Source organism: Mesoplodon densirostris, chromosome 2, assembly GCF_025265405.1.
Source record: "Mesoplodon densirostris isolate mMesDen1 chromosome 2, mMesDen1 primary haplotype, whole genome shotgun sequence".
Lineage (NCBI taxonomy): Eukaryota > Metazoa > Chordata > Mammalia > Artiodactyla > Ziphiidae > Mesoplodon > Mesoplodon densirostris.
In genome coordinates this window covers 8580917-8605358 of record NC_082662.1, presented here as the reverse complement: position 1 = coordinate 8605358, position 24442 = coordinate 8580917, and the positions used below count along the sequence as shown (strand labels likewise).

At 48.0% G+C, this 24442-nt stretch overlaps 1 protein-coding gene across 1 annotated transcript in view; it reads left to right on the top strand.

Moving 5' to 3' along the window:
• The window catches only part of MTOR (mechanistic target of rapamycin kinase), a 121023-nt gene that overhangs the window by 86771 nt on the left and 9810 nt on the right, over positions 1 to 24442 (top strand). Inside the window, exons 31-50 of the mRNA XM_060088967.1 lie at positions 940 to 1040; positions 2733 to 2848; positions 4089 to 4166; positions 4354 to 4461; positions 7625 to 7750; positions 7841 to 7972; positions 11787 to 11902; positions 12701 to 12818; positions 15611 to 15856; positions 16522 to 16622; positions 17316 to 17412; positions 17897 to 17995; positions 18293 to 18415; positions 18611 to 18793; positions 19217 to 19351; positions 19572 to 19746; positions 21103 to 21238; positions 21849 to 21996; positions 22612 to 22734; positions 23962 to 24044. Coding sequence (XP_059944950.1) covers positions 940 to 1040; positions 2733 to 2848; positions 4089 to 4166; positions 4354 to 4461; positions 7625 to 7750; positions 7841 to 7972; positions 11787 to 11902; positions 12701 to 12818; positions 15611 to 15856; positions 16522 to 16622; positions 17316 to 17412; positions 17897 to 17995; positions 18293 to 18415; positions 18611 to 18793; positions 19217 to 19351; positions 19572 to 19746; positions 21103 to 21238; positions 21849 to 21996; positions 22612 to 22734; positions 23962 to 24044 — 2544 coding nt within the window. The remainder of the gene's footprint in view (positions 1 to 939; positions 1041 to 2732; positions 2849 to 4088; positions 4167 to 4353; positions 4462 to 7624; positions 7751 to 7840; positions 7973 to 11786; positions 11903 to 12700; positions 12819 to 15610; positions 15857 to 16521; positions 16623 to 17315; positions 17413 to 17896; positions 17996 to 18292; positions 18416 to 18610; positions 18794 to 19216; positions 19352 to 19571; positions 19747 to 21102; positions 21239 to 21848; positions 21997 to 22611; positions 22735 to 23961; positions 24045 to 24442) is intronic.

Here is a 24442-nt window from a genome sequence, read left to right as displayed (position 1 = left end):
TCCCTGTCCCCCATGTCACCTGATAGTGCAGTGTAGCTCATGTCCCACGAGGCTTCTGAGCTGGGCCACTTGGAACTTGTACCTTTTCTCTTGACTCCACTCCCAATACCAAGTTAAAACATCCTGCAGAGCATCTCTTTCAGAAAGTAGGAAAGATTAAGGAGTCTCCTAGCTGAGTCTTGAAGCTCACATGAAAGCAGGAGCTCATATTTGCCCTGTAGCAGAGTTTTATTTCCTTTCCTTCAGAAGTGCAGCATGGGAGGGAAGCAGTTTTAACAGCCAACAGGACATCTTTTCTTGAGGGCTTCTGCTCTGTGTACCAGAGTCTGCTGAACACCATACGTATCTCAGTGTCTCCTAGTCATACCCACACTCACGTAGTTGTGCGCAATTCTGAGAGTAAGCAACATCTGGATTTCTGGTAGATGTGACCGTTGTAGCACCTTCTTCCTCTGTGCAGATTGATTTCATTTGAGTTTCATTTCAGACTGCAGCCATTGGTATAATACTTTTAAAAGCCAATTCTCCCTATAGCTTGGAACCCAAAAGAATGTCCAGATGTGTCTCTTCCGATGGCTTTCTCTGTAGGCCTGCCAAAAGGAAAGAGCCCAGAGTTCATTGGCATAGGAGAAAAGTTATTTAATATTTATGAAGGGGGCCAGATGTTCACATTTCATGTCACACCTAGTTAGACACGGTCCCTATCTTAGATAAACTCGCTCTCAGACAACTTATGAGCCACCAGGCCATAGAAACAACAAATGGCCAGTCACTTCTCAATTATATCACACAGTCAAAAGTACTTTTTCTTTAAAGGCTCACGGTTCAAGGCAGGCCCCTCTCATCCAGTTCCTCCGCAGCCTCCAGCTAACCTAAGGGGCTAGAGAGAAAGATGGAGGTGATATCTGTTAACCCGACTATATAATTCTTTTCCTTCAGGGGGCAGCTCCACCAGCAGTGCTGTGAAAAGTGGACCCTGGTTAATGATGAGACCCAAGCCAAGATGGCCCGGATGGCTGCTGCAGCCGCATGGGGTTTAGGTAAGGCTCCCCTTCCAGGCACCCAGTCAAGGTGAGGACAGTGAGGCTGGGGGCTCGCATCTGAAAAGTATGGCACTGTGGCTGCAGGCAGAGATGTCAGGTCTATAGAAGCATAAAACTGTTCATGTCCACTTCTCCCTCCTCCATCTGTCCTTTCTACCTCATGACTTTGACTAACTTTGTTAGATGTGTCTAATAATGGCTCTTCACAGGGAGACCAAGGAAAACAGTGAGAAAAGCATCAAAACTGAGATATTTAGTGAAGTTGGTTTGTATTCTGGCTCCATCATCATTAGCCTTTTTCCATGTTTCTGCTTTGCAGGGGGTCGCCACCTCATGATCCAGTATGGTTGCTGGAGCTCCACCAACATGTCTTTATCCTACAGGAATAATGAGAGAAGTCAGCTGTCTAGCTCCTTTTATTTCTTAACTTTTACTATAGAATTTTCCCAACAAATATAAAAGTGACTAGTATAATGAACCCCGATATGCTGTTCACCTTCTCCAACAGTTAGGAACATTCTGGCACTTTTGTTTTCTCTGTTCTCCTCCTTGCTGCCCGACACTCAGCCACCTTCCTCCCACTCCCTGAGTGTTTTCAAGCAGCAATTTCCTTTTAATCCCCACAGACAAGTGTCGTTTTCTGACATCAGACCCCAGCAGAGAGGATTCCCAGTGTCTGTTCCAGGGATGTTCTCAGTAAGAGGGGAAAGGGCTCATGGATGTCCCAGGTGGAAGCTGCACCTGTGGAGTCCAGAGGAAGGTTACATAACGTCCACCTCCATTCTCACCCTCTGAGTCACAGAGCTTATATCCTTTCCTTTCATGAGCTCTGAGCTGGATCCAGAACGTTTTTCAAAACCAAACTGCTTCCTGAGGAGTCATCATTTGTTATTTGCTTTTGCCCAGAGGCATAGAGAATGGATGCACCAGTGGTCTGGAGTGAAAGGCAGGAAAAGGCCTCGTAAAATCAGCAGCCCTGCAGTCTGCGGCTAATGAAGCTGGTATCTTTCCTGCAGATGGTTTTGGAAATCCTGGCATTTGAGACATGCTCACCCCACCAGGGGAAGTGACTGTGTCTTTCCAGATGCCACCATTTCCCCAGTCTGCCCTGATATGACACTGCTGTGCTGTGACCTAGCCCATCTCTCTGTTGTAACAGAGCCTCTTAAAATACTTATCTCCTCCCTCTGAGGCAAAGGTACTGCCAGAGTGAGCCAAGCAAACTGTTTGTCTCATCCTGTCCCCTGTCTGGATAACGGCCATATCAGTTGTTTAGGGGGAAATGTAATGTCCAAGGTACCGTTGAACTGTGAGATCCTCCATTGGTTGGGAAGAAAGCTCTTCCATCTCAACTAGAGAAAGCTGGGCGAGTTCTCTAGGTTAATGAGGTACTGCGTGGCACCCTCCTGACCTGTGCTCATGTGGCTCCTTCCACCTTTCATGGAACTCCCTGGGGCAGCAGTGGAGGCCTGTGTTTGGAAGACAGATGTGGCCTTGTTAAACTGGCTCTCAGCCTCACAGAGTCTAGAGGCTCTCTGCAGGATTCGGATACAGCAGGCTCAAGCATGTCCTGTTTGAACCCCAAGCTAAATTCAAGTAACAGTGACAAGGCCTATTTGAGATGCTGCCTTTAGCCCAGCAAGCTGACCACCCTAATGCTTTTCTGTGTGTGTGTGTGCATGCGTGTAGGTCAGTGGGACAGCATGGAGGAGTACACCTGCATGATCCCTCGGGATACCCACGACGGGGCATTTTACAGAGCCGTGCTGGCACTGCATCAGGACCTCTTCTCCTTGGCGCAGCAGGTACAAACCTCCATGTACCCACACCACCTACAACGGGAAGGTAATCACGTGCACCGTGTCCGCGCCTAGCACGTGGCGCCTGTGTAAACAGGCTGTTGTACTTCAGCTCTGGCGTTTGGCTCTGTGGCCTTGTTAGAATGGCTTTGGAGCGCAAGGCTCGGTAAGAAGATGACTCCCAGCATATCAGCCAGGGCCACTTTCTGCTCTGAGAGAGGGACATGTGTTCTGGAAGTTATCATTTAGATTGCTTTTGGAGTTGGCTCCTTGGGTCATCGTTGCATCCTTTTCACCATGTTGCTTTAGCACTGCTTGTGGTAGAGAGAAACTGTTTTACCAAAGGAAAATTCAGAGAGCAGCACACCCCCTTCTGCAGCAGAAATCAGTCACGAGGTTCTTCTGGCTCTGCAGGCGTGTCACACACTGGTTACCTTCTAGGAAAGTTAGCACTTGATTTGGAAATCCTGTGCTGACTTGCAGGCTAAAATAACGAGGTAATCACATCCAGCCTGTCAGGCACCCGACTGTCTTGGGTGAGGTGCTTGGGTAAATGACCTGAGCGCTACGGACGGGGACATAGTCATATTAACCTTAAACATTCAAAAAAGAAAAGCTCCACGTGCAGGGGTTTTAACTGATGAAACAGAGAAGACTCAAACTGCAGTCCTGTGGCATCCCCACCGCCCCAAGCTCTGATTTACACGATGAGAACTGAGACCTGGGTCATTCCCGTCACAGGCACAAAAGCTCCCATTTACGTGGTGAGGATTGGCATTCTTCTGCCAATTTCAGAGGCACTCCCTCAGGAGGACAAGGTGCTTAAAAGCCAGAGACAACCAGCTGGGCCATTTGAGTGCTTGCACAGTCCGTTCTTACCAATATGCCCAACATGGAGAAGTTGAAAGAAGGTAGATCCACAAGTTGTCCTCGAGCTGCAAGAAAACAGTGGCTCTGTTTCTAAGCACGAATTTCCCTTCCTTTGTTACCCGGCATCTAAGATGTTAAGTTTTGGCTGCCATACATTTCTGTCTTTTCTGAGAAATCAGATAATGCTCTTCTCTAGGCTTTCAAATCTGGTAAAAGGTTTCTTCCCTCCTTCAGTGAACTTTTCTCTTCATCACTAGGATTTCAGTGAGACAGGTAACTTCTGCAGCTAGTTGGGAAGCCTGAAAATCACAGCCCTCCCTCCCCTCAGCTCCCAAGTCCACAGCTCAGTTCCAGGGCTTCTCTTTTTCTCTTCCAGTGCATCGACAAAGCCCGGGACCTGCTGGACGCCGAGTTAACTGCGATGGCAGGAGAGAGCTACAGCCGGGCGTATGGGGTGAGTGTGGACCGTCTGCACGGTGCAGGGTTGGAAGCACATTTCAGTTCTTTTTGCAGAGTGGGCTCGTGAGGACACACAGGCTGCCGAGAGCGTGCCTGTGGGACCAAAAGGAATGACTGAAATGAAGCCTGGCTTTCGGATTGTTCGCGCTGTGTTAAGTTGGAATGCGATTTGCTTCCATCAGGCCATGGTTTCTTGCCACATGCTCTCCGAGCTGGAGGAGGTCATCCAGTACAAACTTGTCCCCGAGCGCCGGGAGATCATCCGCCAGATCTGGTGGGAGAGACTGCAGGTGAGCCTGGTAGAAAGCCCCGCTTAGCCTCACAGAGGTTCCGTTTGCATTCAGGGCAGAACACCCAGAGGCTTCTCACCGAATAAGCCTCTAGCTGCGAGAGAATGACCTACCTCTTTTTCGGCCTCCTTTTACCCTTCTCTAGGAAGAAAAGAAAATATCTTTTTTTTTTTTTTTCTTTTTCTTTTTTGGCTGCACTGCACAGCTTGTGGGATCTTAGTTCCCTGACCAGAGATCGAACCCGTGCCCCCTGCAGTGGAAGCGCAGAGTCCTAACCACTGGACCGCCCGGGAATTCCCAAAAGAAAATATCTTTAATAAGTGACATTATGGCCAGCCAGTTGAGAATCTTGTCCTCAAAATCAGTGGTTCTCAACTTTAGCCACACAATAGAATGACCTGGAGAGCTTTTTTTGGCCTTTTTTTAAAAAATAAATTTATTTTGTTTATTTATTTATTTATTTTTGGCTGTGTTGGGTCTTCGTTGCTGCACACGGGCTTTCTCTGTTTGCGGCGAGCAGGGGCTACTCTTCGTTGTGGTGCCCGGGCTTCTCGTTGCGGCGGCTTCTCTTGTTGCAGAGCACGGGCTCTAGTTTCGTGGGCTTCAGTAGTCGTGGCTTGCGGGCTCTAGAGCGCAGGCTCAGTAGTTGTGGCGCACGGGCTTAGTTGCTCCACGGCACGTGGCATCTTCCCGGACCAGGACTCGAACCCGTGTCCCCTGTATTGGCAGGCGGATTCTCAACCACTGCACCACCAGGGAAGCCCCCTGGAGAGCTTTTAAAAATCTGGATACTCAGACCACTTCCCAGACCAAATAAACAAAATTTCTGGGGATAGACCCAGGATCAGTATCTTTTCAGCCTTCCCAGATAATTCCAGGATGTGACTGACACTGAGAACCACTGCTCTAAATCCACCTGCTGACCACCTGCATCCAGCCCTTTAAGTGGGGTGGCCTGGTGTGTTCAGTTACTAACCCCTGCCGTTTACAGTTCCTCAGCTCATAGTCACCCCATAATCTCTGTGCAGACTTTTTTCCACTGAAGTTTCCCCTCATCGAGAAACTTCTCCAAGTCTTCCATTAGTATTTTCGTTGTACATTCTGATCATTTTAGCTTGAGCAGCTGTCAGTTCCAGACCTGGGAGTCAGGAGTCTTAAGTGTCCTTGGAAAGGACAGTTCTCCCATTCCTTGAGTCGGGAGGAGGAGAAGTTTGTTGGCAAAGCCTTCACTGCTCCAGAAGCCACTTTTCCCCCTGCTTGTCATAATCAGCCTTCGTCAATTTTAAGCTGTTTCCTCTTGACCCAATCCACACTTAATTCCAGATTCTGTCCCCAGACAAGTTGAGGTTTGTGCTTCCAACTTTTCAGTAGGCTGTGGCAGAGCCTTTTGACTCCAAGTTGCATTCCTGTCCACGAAGTTCCAGGCACATTCCACTGGAAAGGAAAAGAGCCGGGCAAAGGATTGCCTATGAATACAGTCGTTTATGCTCTGAAATGAGCACATGCAGTTCTTTCACATGTTTTATTAGCAGTTATGAAGTGCCCAGTGAATGTTTTGATGGAAAATTGTCCATTGAACCCCAGAAAGGAATTCCACAAAGCCAGAATTTCCCACTTGACTTGTACACACCCTGGTGTTTTTAAGTGCCTGTAATGAGGTGAAGAGTTTCCAAATCAGAGATCTGTTGAATCTTCCGCCATTCTAACAAGTGGGCAAAATAGAGACTTGGAAGGGGGTAGATTAAATGAGTCTCAGAGAGAAGGGACCCGTGTTTGACTTTACTGTGTCCAAGATGCCATCATCATCTTAGGCCCTCATGACTTTCCTACCTTAACACAGGAAGATGCTTTTTGGTTTCCAGGGGCCAAGTGATTTCAGCATCTGGGAGAAACTAGAAGATGATGAGAAGTCACCAAAACAGTCACTCAGTGTACTTTTTTCTGTTTTTCTAACTTTCCAAATTACTGTTGTTACACACAACAGGACAGAAAATTGTGGTCCAAGGCCTAAGAATACAGCATTAACTTTGTGGTAGGAATTTGGCTCTTGTGGATGGCTTGCTGTCAGAACACTCAGCCAACTGCCTAGGCTGGAAGAGTGCCGTTTGGCGATCAATTAAACTGAACTCCCCAGCCAGTGGCTCCCGCGGGGCAGTTTGAGAGGTCAACCTTACTTGCATTGGGTCTTTTCTTGCCTTGGGTTCTTTATTCAGTCTCAGATTGTGTCCTGTCATGTTTAAAAGCCTGCAACCATTGTCGCTAGACTTTTAGACTTACCTCCATGGAGGACAGCTCGTTGTTTGGTTTCATGGAACTCTCTGATGAAGTGAGAGATATCAGAAACCCATCTCCCCTGGTGTTTGTCTCTGAATCTGACTTATTCTCAGGAAGGTGGAGGAGGAGAGGCTCGCTCTATTCTCAACAGTCTTTTGATATAAAATTAGCTTAGCCCCTTTGATAATGATTAATTCACTTTGTTTCTTTTTAATTTAAAAGAATTTATGTGTGTGAATGAATGAGTCCCTTTCCCTTCTATGTGCAGTTTTTGATCTGAGACGAATAAAAATGTAGAGGAAAGACAAGGTCAAGATCTGAGTGCAAGTTTAGGCTCTGATAACTTCAGAAATATAAACACCACCAACTTACAAACAACATCAATTGAAAATTATTTCAATTTTTTTTTACACTTAATTAGTTTTTTAAATTTTGAATGATACATTTTAAATGTAATTTCTTTGTCAGTGATAGGCATCTTCAACCAGAGAGACTGAAGCAAAAAATTAAAGCTAAAAGTACATTATTTACAATTCAGAAAAGAAATTTAAATAATTTAGTTCATTTAAGCCTCACCATGGCGCCATGAAGTTGGTACCATTTTTATCCCATTTTACAGATCAGTCACAGAGAGGTTAAGTAATTTGTCCAAAGTCACATAGGTGGTACAGTGGACGGGCCAGGTTTCAGGTTCCAGAGTCCTTGGTGTACTGCTTCTCGAATTTTGAGAAGTTCCTAAGAGGCGTTTCACTCACAGTACCCTTCACTTGAGAAAGATGAGATTATAAAAATGAATCTCTTTTTTGTTTCAGGGTGGGTTTCACTGTTGCTTGTGAGGGGTTAAGTTATAGCAGAGCACGTGTCTAATCCTCGCTTCTGGACGTTCCAGGGCTGCCAGCGTATTGTGGAGGACTGGCAGAAAATCCTCATGGTGCGGTCGCTAGTGGTCAGCCCTCACGAGGACATGAGGACCTGGCTCAAGTATGCAAGCCTGTGTGGCAAGAGTGGCAGGCTGGTGAGTGTCCCCACCGTGTGGGTAGGGTGGGAGTCTGGGGGGGTGCTCCTGGCCCAGTTCTGTGTATAACCCCAACCTCTTGTTTTGAAGGCTCTTGCTCATAAAACCTTAGTGCTGCTCCTGGGAGTTGATCCATCTCGGCAACTTGACCACCCTCTGCCAACAGTTCACCCCCAGGTGACCTACGCCTACATGAAAAATATGTGGAAGAGCGCTCGCAAGGTCTGTGCTAGAATCCCGCAGGAGACCACGTTTCTCCAGAATGCTCGCCTAATCTGCTTCTCACTGCCTCCTCCAGGCCCGAAAGGAAACAGCGTCCAAACCACCGTGCCAGGGAGTTCACTCCCGTCAGGAGGCTGTTTGGCCTGATTTCAAAGAGTGAATCATATTCGAGGAGATGCACGTATACCATTGATCAAACCAATGAGTGCGATCACAGTTCTATTTACTAGCAGCTAGAATATGCTAAAACATAGAAAATATTTCTGGGTTGTGTTGTTTTTCCCCCTAAGAGAAGTACCCAAAAAAGCATGTTTGTGAAAACACAGACTGAAACTTTCGTAAGACCAACTTGGTTTTTCAGACTTCTCGTCTCCTCTCCTGTCGTTAGTTTGGGATTCAAAAGCAGCAACACCCAGAGTGTGATGCTGAAACCAGTGGGGAAAGTCACCTCGAAGCCAATGTAGAATTCCTCTGACTTTATTTACAGACAGGTCCTTGGGAAATAGATGTGGCTTCTTTTTTGTTTTTATTTTTTAAAACAATCTCCCTGGACGATGGTGATGATTAACAAAAAGTAGGCCCTGGAGGCAAAATCAGCACCTGCTTTGGCTCCCCCATCATCGTCCTTATGCAACAGAGGAGGGAGTCCCAGCTCTCCTCTCCCTGTTGTTGTCCCCACAGTGTCCCTGAGATGAGAAAGGAATGCAGAGCAGCCACTGGAGCTGCGGCTGTGGAAGATGTAATAAAATAGCAGTGGAGGCTTGGCTGAAGGCTTACTTGGGAGATCCCTGGACTGTGTCAGAAGCTGATTTCGTTTGTGGGTGCTGGATTCTGTGACTCTGAATGCCACCCAGAGTGGGAGCCACAGCCCTGCACCACGCACTGGGTCTTTGATTGGGGCATACTTCAAATATCATGGCCCAAGTGTCCTTCTCCAAATGTGCAGTTGGGGGTTTTTTCTTTTGTTGTTGTTTGAGAGGGGGTGGTTTGGTTTAGTCTCTGTGAGCCTCCCAGGCCAGAGCACTTCTGATTCAAAGCCTGACCTTCCTCCAGGCAAATGAGAAAAACAGAAGGTGCTGGATCTGAATATAGTCTGGTTTCCTTCCTATATGTAGCCTCCAAGTCTTTGAATGTCCTGCCGAAGGCAGGCGGAAGGAGTGTTTTGGCTAGTATTTCAACCGAGGAGTGGCTTCTTTCAACATAGGACCACAGCCCAACTTCTCCACAGATTATGGCCTTTTCTTAGGAACCCAGATCCTGGAGGGAGACCATAAAACCACAGGGATTAAAGATTTAGAAATCTATTTAAAATTAGGTGCTTGAACGTCAAGCCCGGAGCTAGAGATGCCACATCTTCGTAAGAGTTCAGGAGCTACTCCAAGAAAACTGACTACTTAATAATCATTGTGCTATTGAACAAGTCACTTTAGTTCTCTGAGCACTGTGTTCTTCCTCCATAAATAAGGATTGTACTCTCTGCTTTGCCTAAGGCAGATGGAAATGGGGAAAAGCAGATCCCGTTCTGCAGGAAGACATCAGGCAATAGGTGTATATCCACTGTTTTTCTAGACAAGACAGTTCACAGAACCTAGAGGCAGGCTGGTTCCTTCTGTGAAATTTCACTAAGCCGAGAACATAGTTCTTGCCCACAAACCACGCAGGCAGTCAAGAGCCAGAATAGTCTGCCCAGCTTACACTCTGGGCCTGAGAGAAACCCCTTCCTCCAAGCGAGCAGTCCATCATCTGTAAGAGAGAAGGAGTCATTTTTCCCCCTCCTCACTTCCCGGGGATGGAGAAAAGAAGGAGGTTTTTTGTTTGTTTTTTAATTTATTTATTTTTGTCTGCATTGGGTTTTTGTTGCTGCTCGTTGTGGATCACAGGCTCTAGAGCGCAGGCTCAGCAGTTGTGGCGCACAGGCATAGTTGCTCTGCAGCATGTGGGATCTTCCCGGGCCAGGGCTCAAACCCGTGTTCCCCTGCATTGGCAGGCGGATTCTTAACCACTGCGCCACCAGGGAAGCCCAAGAAGGAGTTTTTGATAGAACATTTTCAATTCCTTGGAAATAAGATGCCTCCGTGCCACAGAGTAGAAAGATACTTGAGTCTCCCATGCTGGGTAAACTGACTAAACCTAACGTTGGGCTTCAAATCCAAACTAATACTCAGCCTTCCCAGTTTTGGCAGTTTTTGTTTTGTTCTTGTGGAGTCTCCCGAAGGGAATTTAAACTCTCTCTGGACAGTCAGTGACACGTAACCTGTGGGCTCTGAAAAGCACCTGGCATCCGAGTTCCTAGTTCATTTCTTACCTGCTTGATGTACACACTAACCACCATGAGTTATCTTCCACCTTTTTCATGAGGGATCATTTAAGGACTCCCTCCCAATTCTTTTTTTCTCTTCCTAATCAGATTTAAGTCTAGCCAGTGTAGTTCCCATAGAAGAAAAACTAAAGGAACGCTTATCACTTCCCAGGTGCGAGATGCTGATATAGCTCATTTTTCAAAGCCACTGGTGAGGAGTGGAAGTCTGAAGACAGATGTCTGAGGGAGACAGGTGTCTTGGTAATTGTTAGAACATCTGTGTGTCTGCCCTGCCCTCATGTGTGGATTAGCTGCCTGGTAAATCATTGTCACGTCATTCTGCCTCTGGGTTAAGCCCTCTCGATGCCAATTAATTAATTAATTCCTTATATATTAAAAGTATCTGAGGTTGGTCCTGACCCCCAAGCCAGGGAGTTTCAATTTTCCTTCAGGACCATCATTACTGACATGTTTCTATTCAAAAAAGGAAAAAAAGACTCTTACATGATTTACAGTAAGGAAATCATTCTGACATTTATTTGAAGTGTTGGGGTTTTTTCTCTCCTTTTCTGTAGCAAAGAACACATACTCTCTTTTTCACATTTATCACGATGCTGGTATGTGTGGACACGGCAGGCTGATACAAATGGCTTGTAACTGACTCTCAGATCTCTGACTCTGTCTCTGCTCTTCCCTAGTTCCACTATCTGTTACTAACCCAGATGCCTTCTGCTCACTTTGTATAAAATCACATAGTGTAAAGAGATGTAACTGCTGGAGGACGCTCTGCAGATTTTGCTCCTAAGCCACCCTATTCAACTAAATGTTTGCTTGGGTAGTGTCCCCCCCCATGCCACTTGGATGTATGAGGGGCCTCACCCCATCTCTCTGTTCTATTTGGGTACTGAGGGTTCTGTCAGATTTTTAAAAATATTTTATTGAAATATAGTTGATTTACAATGTTGTATTTCTGCTGTACAGCAAAGTGATTCGGTTATACGTATATATACATTCTTTTTCATATTCTTTTCCATTATGGTTTATCACGGGATGTATCACATTTTTTTAAACTGTAATTTTTGCTATGCTAGTGTCCAAGGTACCACAGTGTTTTAAACACATGCTAAAGTTTTACTAGCCTGAAACAATTCCCCATAAGCCTGATTTCCCCCAGGGCAATATATTGATAGTGAAGTAAGCAGTGGTTTGAGATTACTTCATATGAATTGTTTTTTGGGGTAGTCAGGCGAGTAGTTTTTCTAAGGCTTATTAAGACTTGTAATTACAGTTGGCCAAGGAGAGCTAAGACTTGAATTGAAAAAATGTGAATCTTCTTGAAAAGCCCAGCCATCTCTCAGCATCACGCCCCGGTCCTCCATCCTACGGGGTCCTCACCCAGTGTTCTAGGGTGTTCCGTTGGGAGAGGGTTGGCTCAGGTGCCTGTGAACCGCAGTGCCTGTCTCCTGAGGTTGGGCCCAGTACCAAGTGGTTCCCTGTGCCTTTGTCCTGCTACAGATCGATGCCTTCCAGCACATGCAGCACTTTGTTCAGACCGTGCAGCAGCAAGCCCAGCGCGCCGGCGCCGCTGAGGACCAGCAGCACAAGCAGGAGCTGCACAAGCTCATGGCCCGGTGAGCTCCCCACGGCCGGCCCGCCGTGCGCAGCCCTGTCCCGCCGGAGGCCGCTGCTGCGAGGGCGCGCTCAGGGCTCCCGGAGCAGCCGGCTGCTGACGTCTCTCGCACCTTCTCCAGTAGGGGTCCCGGGCAGCCGTCGAATCACGCTAGTCCAAAATCTCTGCCACTTACTCTCCCAGGATCCAGCAGCCCAGGAGCACCTGTGTGCTGTTCTCCTGGTGTCTGGCTTTAGAGTGTGATGCGCTGCTAATTTGCTGTGTGACTTTAGATAAGTTACTTAACCTCTCTGTGCCTCGGTTTCCTCGTTATATAAAAAGTGGATAGTGAGAGTTCCTTTTTCCTAGGGTGGAATGAAATGGTGTGAGGATTAATGGGAAGAATACATCAAGCCTTTAGCACAGAACCTGGAATAGCTTAGCAATCAGTAAAAGGAAAAAGTAAGGGAGAAGCTATATAGCAATCGAAAGAGAAATTGCTCTCAACAGCTACCACCCACCATAATGAATTTGGGGGAGACAGGTCCATTCAGACCTCCGTGTGCCAGGTACCTGGTTTATGCTAGCATTGAAAGACAGAGGGCAAGAAGAAGAGACCATCCCTTAAAAAAACTGATCCCCAAAGCCTGTCTTTTCCTTCCATGTGGCTAAGAATTCTGATGGTTCCCTCACGTTGCTTCCCGAGAGGAGGAATAAATATCAGGGAGGCTTTTGTGCTCCTGCGACGTAATTCATTGTTCTCCTTGGAAGGGCTCTTCTGAGGAGGGGGCAACCTGGGGTCTCGTTTCTCTGTTTTCAGATGTTTCCTGAAACTCGGGGAGTGGCAGCTGAACCTGCAGGGCATCAACGAGAGCACGATCCCCAAAGTGCTGCAGTATTATAGCGCTGCCACGGAGCACGACCGCAGCTGGTACAAGGTAACCAGAGACGGGGACCTCCCGCTGCCTCCTCCAGACGCCTGCCTGTGCACCCCAGTGGCTCGTGCTTTACAGCAACGCCTTGGTGGCCTGGTCTGATACCGCGAATTGGCTTCTTTGAGGGCTGGGAGCCAGTTTGTTAGAGGCCCTTTCCACGTCTAATTGATAGATTCTTTGACTTGAAAAAGACTTATTATACCATGAGTGTGTGCGTGGCTCTGGGGATGCTGTTGTCTTACAGACTCTTAGCGGCTTGTTTTCCTAGAGCATCTGGACACATGGTTAGTCTCTGGAACTTGTATCTTCCCTTGGGTCATCTGTTCCTTCCCAGCTTCTTTCTGATTCGCATCCCTGTCTGCTCCTCATCTAAGAACTGAACTTTCTGTTTTTATTGGAAAGCTCTGGGTAACATCCTGTTATAGGAAATTTTTCAAGAAGATAAACAGAATTAGAAAATGTATAAAAGATGTGATTGACTGGGACAGGACTGAGTCTTGGGCATATACGTCTTTGGTGAGAGCACACATTCTCATGTTTTTCTTTCTTTTCTGAGGGGCCTCCTGGTAAGAGCTACGTGGTGTGACAGGTGTCCTCCATTTCTCTCTGGTGTCTCCTTAACCGGCTGATACTGTGTGAATTAATCCCTCTGGGATCCAAACCTGCATCTGGAGACCACAGAAACATCTACAACGAAATTCTTAACTCTGCTTTAAGCATGCTTCAGTCTGATCTGAAAAATGCTCATTTTGTGGAAGCAGTAGTGATCATTCTCTCTAGGACAGCTTCAGTCTGAGGCTGGAAGAATGTGGCCAGTGAACCCCTGGTTAGTTGGAACCTTACTGATTAGAACTGTGTCCTGACCAGATTGCTTTTCTTCATTCAGCTTTTCAGAAAGAAACAAATCACAAGTAAGAAACTGGCTCCAGGACTTTCAGTTTTAGTTTTTTCCTAGCATGGGCCCTTTTGGGTCTATACTGTCTTGTACCATCAGTTGTGTATGTTAGTCCTATGCGCGTGCGGGACTCTTTCTGTCTTGTTCAGCGGGACCCCCAGCTCACAGTACATATATGAGAGGTACTTGTTGAATAAACAAAAGTATGGGAAAACTGAACCTGGGTCATTGTAGGATTCTTATTCACCAAATAGAGGTTGATTATGATCAGTCTACTCTGCTTAGCTGGGGAAATGGACACTTCCATGTTAAAGAAGGGTTTTTAGCAAGGGATGCAAAGGAATTTACTGATTATCCAGAAAGTCCAACTATGAGTAGTTTTTTGTTTTTTTTTTTTGGCTGTGATGGGTGTTTGTTGCTCTACGCAGGCTTTCTCTAGTTGCAGTGAGCGGGGGCCACTCTATGTTGCGGTGCGCGGGCTTCTCATTGCAGTGGCTTCTCTTGTTGCGGAGCACAGGCTCAGTAGTTGTGGCTCATGGACTCAGTAGTTGTGGCTCGCAGGCTCAGTAGTTGTGGCTCGCGGACTCAGTAGTTGTGGCTCGTGGGCTCTAGAGCACAGGCTCAGTAGTTGTGGCTCGCGGACTCAGTAGTTGTGGCTCCCGGGCTCTAGAGCACAGGCTCAGTAGTTGTGGCACACGGGTTTAGCTGCTCCGTGGCATGTGGGATCTTTCCGGACCAGGGCTCGAACCCGTGTCCCCTGCACTGGCAGAGTATTCTTAACCACTGCGCCACCAGGGAAGCCCAATGAGTGGATTATTTAATGTCCTCCTATCACTGCAGACTTACCAGGTCCCAAATCAAACTCTCCCTCATGCTCTGTACCCCAGGCAATGCTATTCCATAGCATCACTGCAGCTCAAAGCGTCAGAGGTGTGAATGGTTAGCACCAGAGGCTTCTTCGGGCAAGCAGTCGCTGAGCACTGGCTCTCTGACAGGCCCCGAGCCAGGTGCGAGGGATGAACAATGACCAAGAGTCACCCTCCGTGGTGGTCCTGTGCTCTCAGTGTGTCCCCTTCCCCACTGTCCTCTGGCCTGGTTAAGACCTTCACCCTCACTCCCTGAACCTCTGCCCTCTTAAATAATCTGTTTTATATCTGCTGCCAAAGGAATGTTTGAAGCCCAGCTTTTAACTCAGCTTTAAAAACTCCATTTCCTACAGAATGAGATGGGACGCCCTTGGTCTCACGTGCCGGCCGCTCCGCGGTCTGAGCCCGCCGCCTTGCTGGGCTCCCCCTCGCTGCTCTCCTGCGTGTGCCCTAAGCTTCAGTCACATCTGTCTGCTTGTTTCCTGTGAACTGTGCCGTGCTTGCCCAGCCTGCATCTCTGTCCCTGTTCCTCCTCTGCCAGGATGCCCTCCCTGTCGCCCTCTTGTGCCGTCCTTGCCCATCTAAGGCTGCTCAAGACCCACCGCAGTCTCTCCTCTGTGACGCCTTGCCCGCCCGTCCCTGGCATTCCCGTTGTCTGTCTCTCGTTGCCCCGGTTGTGTTCTGCCTGTTTTTAGGTTTTTGAGTAACCTACTCTACAAGATTAGCAGGTCCCTGAGGCAAGGCCCATAGCTTGTTCCTCCTCATGTGCCCCCCACCCCGCCCACGGCACTCACCACAGCCCCCGATACAGCAGATGCACCCCAAAATGAATGAATTGCATTGGATTTAGTAAAATGCCCCATTCCCCAGTGTTCCATGAAGTGAGGATTTGCTCTACTGACCACTGAGAAGAAAGGGCGGCCCGCACTCTTCCTCCGCTGTGGCCTCACGCCCCTCAAGGCCCTTGATGCCTGAGCTTCCTGCCCCTGCTGATGTCACAGCCCTGATGTCTGTCCTCTTGTCCCCGCCCGCAGGCCTGGCACGCGTGGGCTGTGATGAACTTCGAGGCTGTGCTCCACTACAAACATCAGAACCAAGCCCGTGATGAGAAGAAGAAACTGCGTCATGCCAGCGGGGCCAACATCACCAATGTGGCCACTGCCGCCACCACAGCGGCCACGGCCACTGCCACCAGCACCGAGGGTAGTAACAGCGAGAGCGAGGCTGAGAGCACTGAGAACAGCCCTACCCCGTCTCCTCTGCAGAAGAAGGTCACTGAGGTACCCTTCCTTCCTCCCCCATCAAGGACTGACCCAGGCACCAGGCGCTCTGAGGGATGGAGGCTGATAGGAGCCTGAGGCCCTACTCGGAAGCTCTGGTTGAAGCCAGAAAACATGGTTTGCCATCGGCATTGTTTGAGACAGCCCTTTTGTTTATATATTTGGGTTTGGGGAACTGACGTAGCCCCTGCGCTGAAGAATGAGGTCCTCGTCATGCTTCCCATGTGACTGAGCTCATTCTCCTAATGCTCTGCACTGGTGTGAAGGCAGCCTGCACATCTTCGGGCCCACTCTGAGCACAGAGCCCGGCAGAGTCCATCCCCTGTCTTTTTCTCTCCCCTTCCACCTCCCCTGAGGCTCTCGGTTCAGGGCCTGGGGCAGCTGACCAGCCCAGAGATCAGCATGTTCAGGGCCTTGGCCCCACCTCCTCTGCCACCCTGTTCAGGAAGCCACTGTTAGCCCAAGATAGTAACAGTGACGGCACCATTGCCATTACTGAGTGCTTGCTCTGTGCCAGGTGCTGATCTAAAGGCTTTCTGTGTATTAGCTGATTTAATCCTCATAACCACTCTTTGAAGTGGATACTATTTAGTATGCTGTTATGCCCATTTTACAGGTGAGAAAGCTGAGGCAAGAGTGTCACTAACATATGTGTGTTCCAACAGGATTTGTCCAAAACCCTCTTGATGTACACCGTCCCTGCTGTCCAGGGCTTCTTCCGATCCATCTCTTTGTCACGAGGCAACAACCTCCAGGACACGCTCAGGTATCAGGGAAAGGAAGGGAAGCCCTGGTGGGCCATGTGGATGGCAGGTCACAGAAGTCACACATAAAGTCCTCTTTCCCTACCTACCCCGATGAGCACGTCCCAGAGTTGCAGCTGACCAGGCCCCACCTGTGCAGGTGAAATCTGCAAAGAGGAGGGAGCAGTGGCCCAAGGACTGCCCGTGTGTGGCTTGTTATGTGGGAAGGAGAAACGCAGCTGTTTCTCACAATATCGCTGAAATTCCTTCAGCTTTTGGAGGCAACTCTGAGAGGCCTAAACAAATGGCACAGGCCAGCCAGTCCAGAGGCTGTAGGTGACCAGCCCTCCTGCGTTTGGGGGTCTCCACCGGCTAAGTGCCAGGTTTCCAAGTTGCTGCTGTGCTACAGGCAACTCTTTCTGCACGTGCAAAGCTTATCCATGGGCTCGTCTGTTCGAGTTATGAGCTGATGCCATGGTGACCCCTCTGTGTTACCTGGAATGAAATAATCATTCACTTGAAATGATCTTCCTGTGTTTGGCCGAGCACCGCTGACCATCCCCACCCACCCACTCCCAAGCAGTCCCAAGACCAAACACATTGGAGAGCCACTGATATGGAATTCTGCCAGTTCTCTTCCCAAGAGTCTTGAAGATGAAAAAACAGAAAAAAGCTGGTAAATTAAATTTTCTATGACTTTCATTTTTCTTTTCCAGAGTCCTCACCTTATGGTTTGATTATGGTCACTGGCCAGATGTAAACGAAGCCTTAGTAGAAGGGGTGAAAGCGATCCAGATTGACACTTGGTTACAGGTGAGGACACTTGGTTACAGGTGAGGACACTTGGTTACAGGTGAGGGTACTTGGTTATAGGTGAGGCTGCTTGGTTACAGGTGAGGACAATTGGTCATGGGTAAGGCTACTTGGTTACAGGAGAGGGTACTTGGCTACAGGTTGGGATACTTGGTTACAGGTGAGGTACTTGGTTACAGGTGGGGACACTTGCTTACAGATGGGGATGGGTCAGATCTTGCTCCTCGTCTGCCTCCTCTTAGAATCATACACTGTTGAGAATAGCAAGGAAGCATGTGCTGTACGGTGGTGAGGAAGTAGGGATCGACCCCAAGGTCAAGACTCCATATTTTCTTCAGTTCCTTTTAGAGAACTGAAGAGAATGAACCATTTCCAAGCCCAACAGCATCTACCAAACAAGTCATAAGAGCTGTTCGTGGCTCAGAAGAATAACCGGAGTTGTTTCCACATCTCATGCTGCACACTGTGTCTTTCTGAATATCAGGTTATACCTCAGCTCATTGCGAGAATTGATACGCCGAGGCCCTTGGTGGGACGTCTCATTCACCAGCTTCTCACAGACATTGGTCGGTACCACCCCCAGGTACGTGGAGACCCGGGCAGTTTCTCATCTAACTGCTGACCTTCTGATTTGGTGGTCAGCCTTTCCTAAAGCTGCTCTAGAGATCTGAGTGCCACTGGGAGCCAAGCGTCCTGTCCTGCCCCCGGGAGGGCCTGCCCAGCTGGCAGGCTCTGGGACCCAGGGGCCTTCCAGGAAAGAAAGAACCCCCGCCAAGATCGAATAGCCCCTGCCTGGTAGACTCAGACAAGTGTCGGTATCATATTCTTGTCATCCTCCTTTCACACGAGTTTGCAAATGTTCCTTCTGTATTTGCTTCAGGCCCTCATCTACCCACTGACGGTGGCTTCTAAGTCTACCACCACGGCCCGTCACAATGCGGCCAACAAGATTCTGAAGAACATGTGCGAGCATAGTAACACCTTGGTGCAACAGGCCATGATGGTGAGTCAGGGCCGGGGCAGACTTCACGGCCTCTGGTCACCAAGCAGACATCTTGAGTGAGGTTGTCTTTCTTCCTCATGAGAGGGCTGCGTACTCCCTCTGGCTGCCAGATAGAGTACCTTCTGTTTCTCCGAGACAGGCCTTCCTGAGCTTAGCTTATCCTTGGTGCTTCCCTCCTTCCCCTTTCTGATCCAGGTGAGTGAGGAGCTGATCCGAGTGGCCATTCTCTGGCATGAGATGTGGCACGAAGGCCTGGAAGAGGCCTCTCGCTTGTACTTTGGGGAGAGGAACGTGAAAGGCATGTTCGAGGTGCTGGAGCCCCTGCATGCTATGATGGAGCGGGGACCCCAGACTCTGAAGGAAACATCCTTTAACCAGGTATGGGAGGAAAAAGCGTCAACTGACGGGACTCCAGAGCCTTTTGCAGACGCCTTTCCCTCTAACCTCTTTACTGACTTGAAGAAAATGTATTCTGATGGAGGGAGGTCATAGGATATAAAACACCAGAAATTTATTTGTCATTAAGTTACAAGAACCCTCCTGAAACTTTAATTGGAAAACTGTGGGATTCCTCACGAGGCCATCTCATCTCTCTTCCAAACTTACTTTACCTGAGAAGCCATCCTGAGGATGGGACTTTGAGGCTGGAATACTGCCAAGCTTCCCTGCTGAGCGATCCAGGCCAGTGCCTTCCGGCCAGGGTGCGCTCCCAAGGAGTTCTGCTGTCTGCTTGGGGACTCAGCCTTGTGGCTTAGTCAACACAAATGACAACTTGCAAATTTCCCCTGCATTCCCTCTCAGGCGTATGGTCGAGATTTAATGGAGGCCCAAGAGTGGTGCAGGAAATACATGAAATCAGGGAATGTCAAGGACCTCACCCAAGCCTGGGACCTCTATTACCACGTGTTCAGACGAATCTCAAAGCAGCTGCCTCAGGTAGGATCTTGAGGCTCCAGCAGGGTTAACGGTCATTATAGTCCTTTCTGTTTTATTGTCTGTGAACATTCTAACACTAACCCCCCCAGCACCTGGTTCCACTTCTACCTGCAGGCTTTGGGACAAGTCATCGCTATTAGCAACCCATTGAAAAATACTTAAATGGCATTTAAATTCCTCCCTGAGGCAGAAAACTAAACCCTGTGGTAATTATTCACAGCTCACATCCTTAGAGCTGCAATACGTGTCCCCAAAACTTCTGATGTGCCGGGACCTGGAATTGGCTGTGCCGGGAACATATGACCCCAACCAGCCGATCATTCGCATTCAGTCCATTGCACCATCTCTACAAGTCATCACATCCAAGCAGAGGCCCCGGAAGTTGACGCTTATGGGTAAGGACCGTCGTGCGGACCCGAGACTCGGGTAAGGACCCAAGTCTCCCTCTCACCCTGGTGGACCCCTCCCCTCTCCTGAAACGACTGCTTGCTGTCCACACGACTAATCTTTCTCCCGTTTATTGAGAGCCGAGTAGGGAAAAGTGCATTTCTCCTTACTGTCTCCTCCCTGGGACCCCTCGTTGATTCATACAGCCGGGCTCACTTAAGTGAAGCATAACACTCCTCCCCACCGTCCCCGCCCCCCCCCCCCCCCCCCGCTGAACTGGTGGAAGGGAGCTGTGAAGGCCTGCGATGTGGAGGATGGGTGGGTGGGCAGCTGTCAGGGAGCTGCTGAGGCAAGAAGGAGGCCCCGGATGCAAGCACGGCAGGTGACAGGCCACGTCGAAGGAAGGGCACCGGCCTTGAGTGTCCCTGTTTACTCTCACATTCTCTCTTTGTGGGAAATGTTGTGTAAGGTGAACAGACTGAAGTAGAAATCAGTTCCAGCAGTGAGGTTTGTTCCCTGGGGGTGTGGTTTCGGGAGGCCTGAGTGCTGTGCCGGCGCTCTCAGCTCTCCTGCCTTTAACAGTGCTCGTGGTTTTTAAGCAGTGATTATTCACCGTCAGCAGCGAATGGTAGCCCACGGGTTATTGTCTCTCCGTGGCTGGCCTTTTCTAATACTAAAACACGTGTTGGTCAGCTTTCAGCAGCGTCTAACTAAAGAGACTTTACCGAAGGACTGTTTCCGGAGGTGTGGCTGAGTTAAGAGAGCCGGTAGTGTGAAGTTAGTACTCACCCCCAACCTCCAGCCCGAAGAGGGCACAGAGCCCGGCAAGGGCTGTAACCTGGACAGAGAGGCCGTCCCCTAGAAGCCGTGGCTCAGACAGTGGGAGGGAGCTACTTCCAGAACCGTAGCCTGGCCAGTCGTCAGGGGCAAGTACCCTGACCTCTCCCTCTTCCCACCCTCTGACCTCCTGCCACCGCCCCCATTGGCCAAGCACACAGGGGAGCCCAGGGGATGTGGTCTCTAGGGGTCAGGCTTCTCGGGTCAGAGCAGGACAGAGAAGGACAGAAAGTGGGTTGGGGAGGGGATATGTAGAGTGACCATCTTTGTGCAGACTTGTTCCTGGCCCTCGAAGACAGAGTTTATAAAAAATTTTACTTACGTTGATTTGAACAACATCTCGTTGGGGGACCATTAACAGGAGGGCCATTCTTTTCATCCGTTCTAGGGAGTGTTTCTTCTCTTTGTAGGGACAGTACAACTGGGTAAGTTATGTGTCCACAGACTTGTGAATGCAGTGGTGGTCCACCAGCCAGTGGGATTGAGACCCTCTGATCCTCGCTGACTGCTCCCCCCATTCTTTACAGGCAGCAACGGGCACGAGTTTGTCTTCCTCCTGAAGGGCCATGAAGATCTGCGGCAGGACGAGCGAGTGATGCAGCTCTTCGGCCTGGTCAACACCCTTCTGGCCAATGACCCAACATCTCTTCGGAAAAACCTCAGGTATTCAGGGTGCCATGAAAATGGCACTGATTTGAGAAATCTTCTAGTTATTTCTTAACATCTCTCCAGGTGGTCGTGTACCTTTGCCAAATAAATAATTACATACCTGACAGGAAGTCATCAATAGCCAAGGTGTCAAAGAGAAGAATTCTCCAGGTTTTTAGAGTGTTCTCATGGGAAATGCCTTTGATAACCTCCAGAGGATTCAGAAAGGAATACTTTGTGGCCTTTAGACTGGAGATTCCACAAATTCAATGTGTTCTCCCCTTACAGGATGACAGCCCTGCCAAGCCCTTCCTGTCCTCAGTCTTCTCTTCCTCCTCTTTCTGTTAAGAACATAGATATTGGGCTTCCCTGGTGGCGCAGTGGTTGAGAGTCCGCCTGCCGATGCAGGGGACGCGCGGGTTCATGCCCCAGTCTGGGAAGATCCCACATGCCGCGGAGCGGCTGGGCCCGTGAGCCACGGCTGCTGATCCTGCGCGTCCGGAGCCTGTGCTCCGTGACGGGAGAGGCCACAACAGTGAGAGGCCCACGTACCACAAAAAAAAAAAAAAAAAAAAAAAGTTCTACTGTTTTCTGCTCAATGACCCTGCTTCCCCTTGGGTTTTAGCATCCAGAGATATGCTGTCATTCCCTTATCAACCAATTCGGGCCTCATCGGCTGGGTCCCCCACTGTGACACGCTGCACGCCCTCATCCGGGACTACAGGGAGAAAAAGAAGATCCTTCTCAACATTGAGCATCGCATCATGCTGCGGGTATGTGATGCGTCTGCCAGGCCCAACCCTTCAGTGTCTCAGAGGCAAAACTCACCAGTCAGGGAATCTGTACAAAGCTGCTTTTCTCGTTCTCCTGTACGTGTCCATCACTGAAAAATCTGTTTGAGGGAATTAGTTGTTGACGAAGGATTAATGATGTGAGTCCTAAAGCAGATAACCTTCTCTAAGAAACGGAAGGACCCTGAAGCCCAGAAATTAGGTTTCCATCACCTTCCGTGAGACTGGACAGCATTATTCATCAGGCAGCACGTATCTACTGAATACTAACAATGTATACAGAGCGCTGCCTGGCCATATGGGGAAATGATGCTTAGTAGGTGTGTGAGTGAGGAGAACGAGAACTGTTGGTTACCCGAATCCTTGAACCTTCCAGTGTTCTTGTTCATACCGGTAGGCTGGTACTGAGGCAAGGCCCTGGCACTTCCTGTGGTCATTGGGTTAGAGTGGCCACTGCTTTTCCTTGTTTCCCTTCTCCTTTTGGCGGTGGTGGGGAAATTAGAACCCAGCACTGCCTGGCCACGGAGCCTTGTTTCTTCCTGGGTGTGAGCTGCCTGTCTCAGGCCGCTTCCTCACAGCCCTTGTGTCCTGGTGCAGATGGCTCCGGACTACGACCACCTGACTCTGATGCAGAAGGTTGAGGTGTTTGAGCACGCCGTCAACAACACGGCTGGGGACGACCTGGCCAAGCTGCTGTGGCTGAAGAGCCCCAGCTCCGAGGTACGGCACCCCACCGCACCCTACCCCACTCGTGCCGCTGCCCTTTGGTGCACCCCCTCTGGTCAGGAATGGTTTTCTCGTTTGTTCCTGTGCACCTGGTGGACGAGTCTCTGTAATGATTAGCTGTGGATGATGGGCAGTCCTTTAGAGCAGAAATTGAATGGGCGAGCCATGCAGTCTAGCAGTAGTTAATAGTTTCAAGTTTCACCCATTGCTTTATGATAGTATTTTATTAAAGCTGTTCAATCTTTTTCATATGTATTATAAATTTCCTATTTATTTGGTTTTTCAGTTTTGTTAACAGTATGTTTCTCGGTTTGAAATTTTTGTTTTGGTTTTGATGTGCATTTTTAAATGTTAGAAGTTAATAGATTTTTAATCCTTTTCTTTAAAGTCTACCTTTGGCTTTATATTTAGAAAGTCTCCACCTCAAGATTACTTATCTTTTCTTATACTAATTATAAGATTTGTGATGTGATATGATACTGCTGTATGATAAATATAAAAGATGTCAAGAGAGTAAATTACATAAGTTCTTATCACAAGGGAAAGAAAAAGATTTGTGTTTACATTTAAATCCTTAACCCAAGTTGGAATTTAAAGTTAAGGCATATATTTTATTTTTTTAAGATGATTAAGCAATATTTTAGTATTACCAAATCATCCATCCTTTCACCACTATTTAAAAGAGTCAATTTTTATTATATACTAAATTCTTATATGCCTTTGGATTTCTTTCTAGAATTTCTATTTCATTGATCTTTCTGCCTGTTTCTCCTCAAGTATCCCACTGTTAATACAAGTCTCTTCTCATTGGCTATTTACATATATTTTTTTTCCAGATAAATTTTGGGATCATTTTGTCAAGGTTCCCCAAAAACGTGCCAATGAATTTTTATTGAAATTACATTAAGTGTATTAAATAATCTGGGAGGATATTACATCTTTTCAATCTTAAGTGGATATCCTTAAATGGATATTTTCACTTACTCAAGTCTTTATATTTCTAAGCAAAGTTTAATTTATTTATTCATCTAAGTTCTGCACATTTCTAATTAAGTTTATTCTGAGCATAGTTTATCTGTGTAATTATGAATGTGATTTTGGTTCCCTTATACATTCTAACTGGTTATTGATGGACTATAAGCAAACAACTGATTGGGGTATAATTATGTTGAAACAAGTTAGTTTCCAGAGGCTTGGTTCACGTGTGCTCCTGTGTTCTAGGTGTGGTTTGATCGAAGAACCAATTACACCCGCTCTTTAGCGGTCATGTCCATGGTTGGGTATATTTTGGGCCTGGGCGATAGGTGAGTGAATTTGTTTCTTTGAGTCTTGTTTCTTGAATGGCTTCATTTTGTAGCCATTGTAGTTTTCTTGAATGGCTTCATTTTGTTTTCCAGTGAGATTTATGACCGTTTGGTAAATATTTGTATTTTGTACTTTAGGCGCTTTTGGGGGCATCAACCTTAGTCCCCTATTTATTGTCATGCCAACAGAACAACACATCAAACTAAAGAGAAGAAAAACAATAGTTCAAGGGTACTACTTTCTCCATAGGTTGGTTTAATGTATTAAAACCCATTTTAAATCCAGTTGATTTTATTGATTCAATAAACATTTATCAATCACCACCATGCTAAGATAAATAATTCTATTTCCTTAATTGAAACCAACCAAAGTAGATCCTTCTGATATTCCTACATAA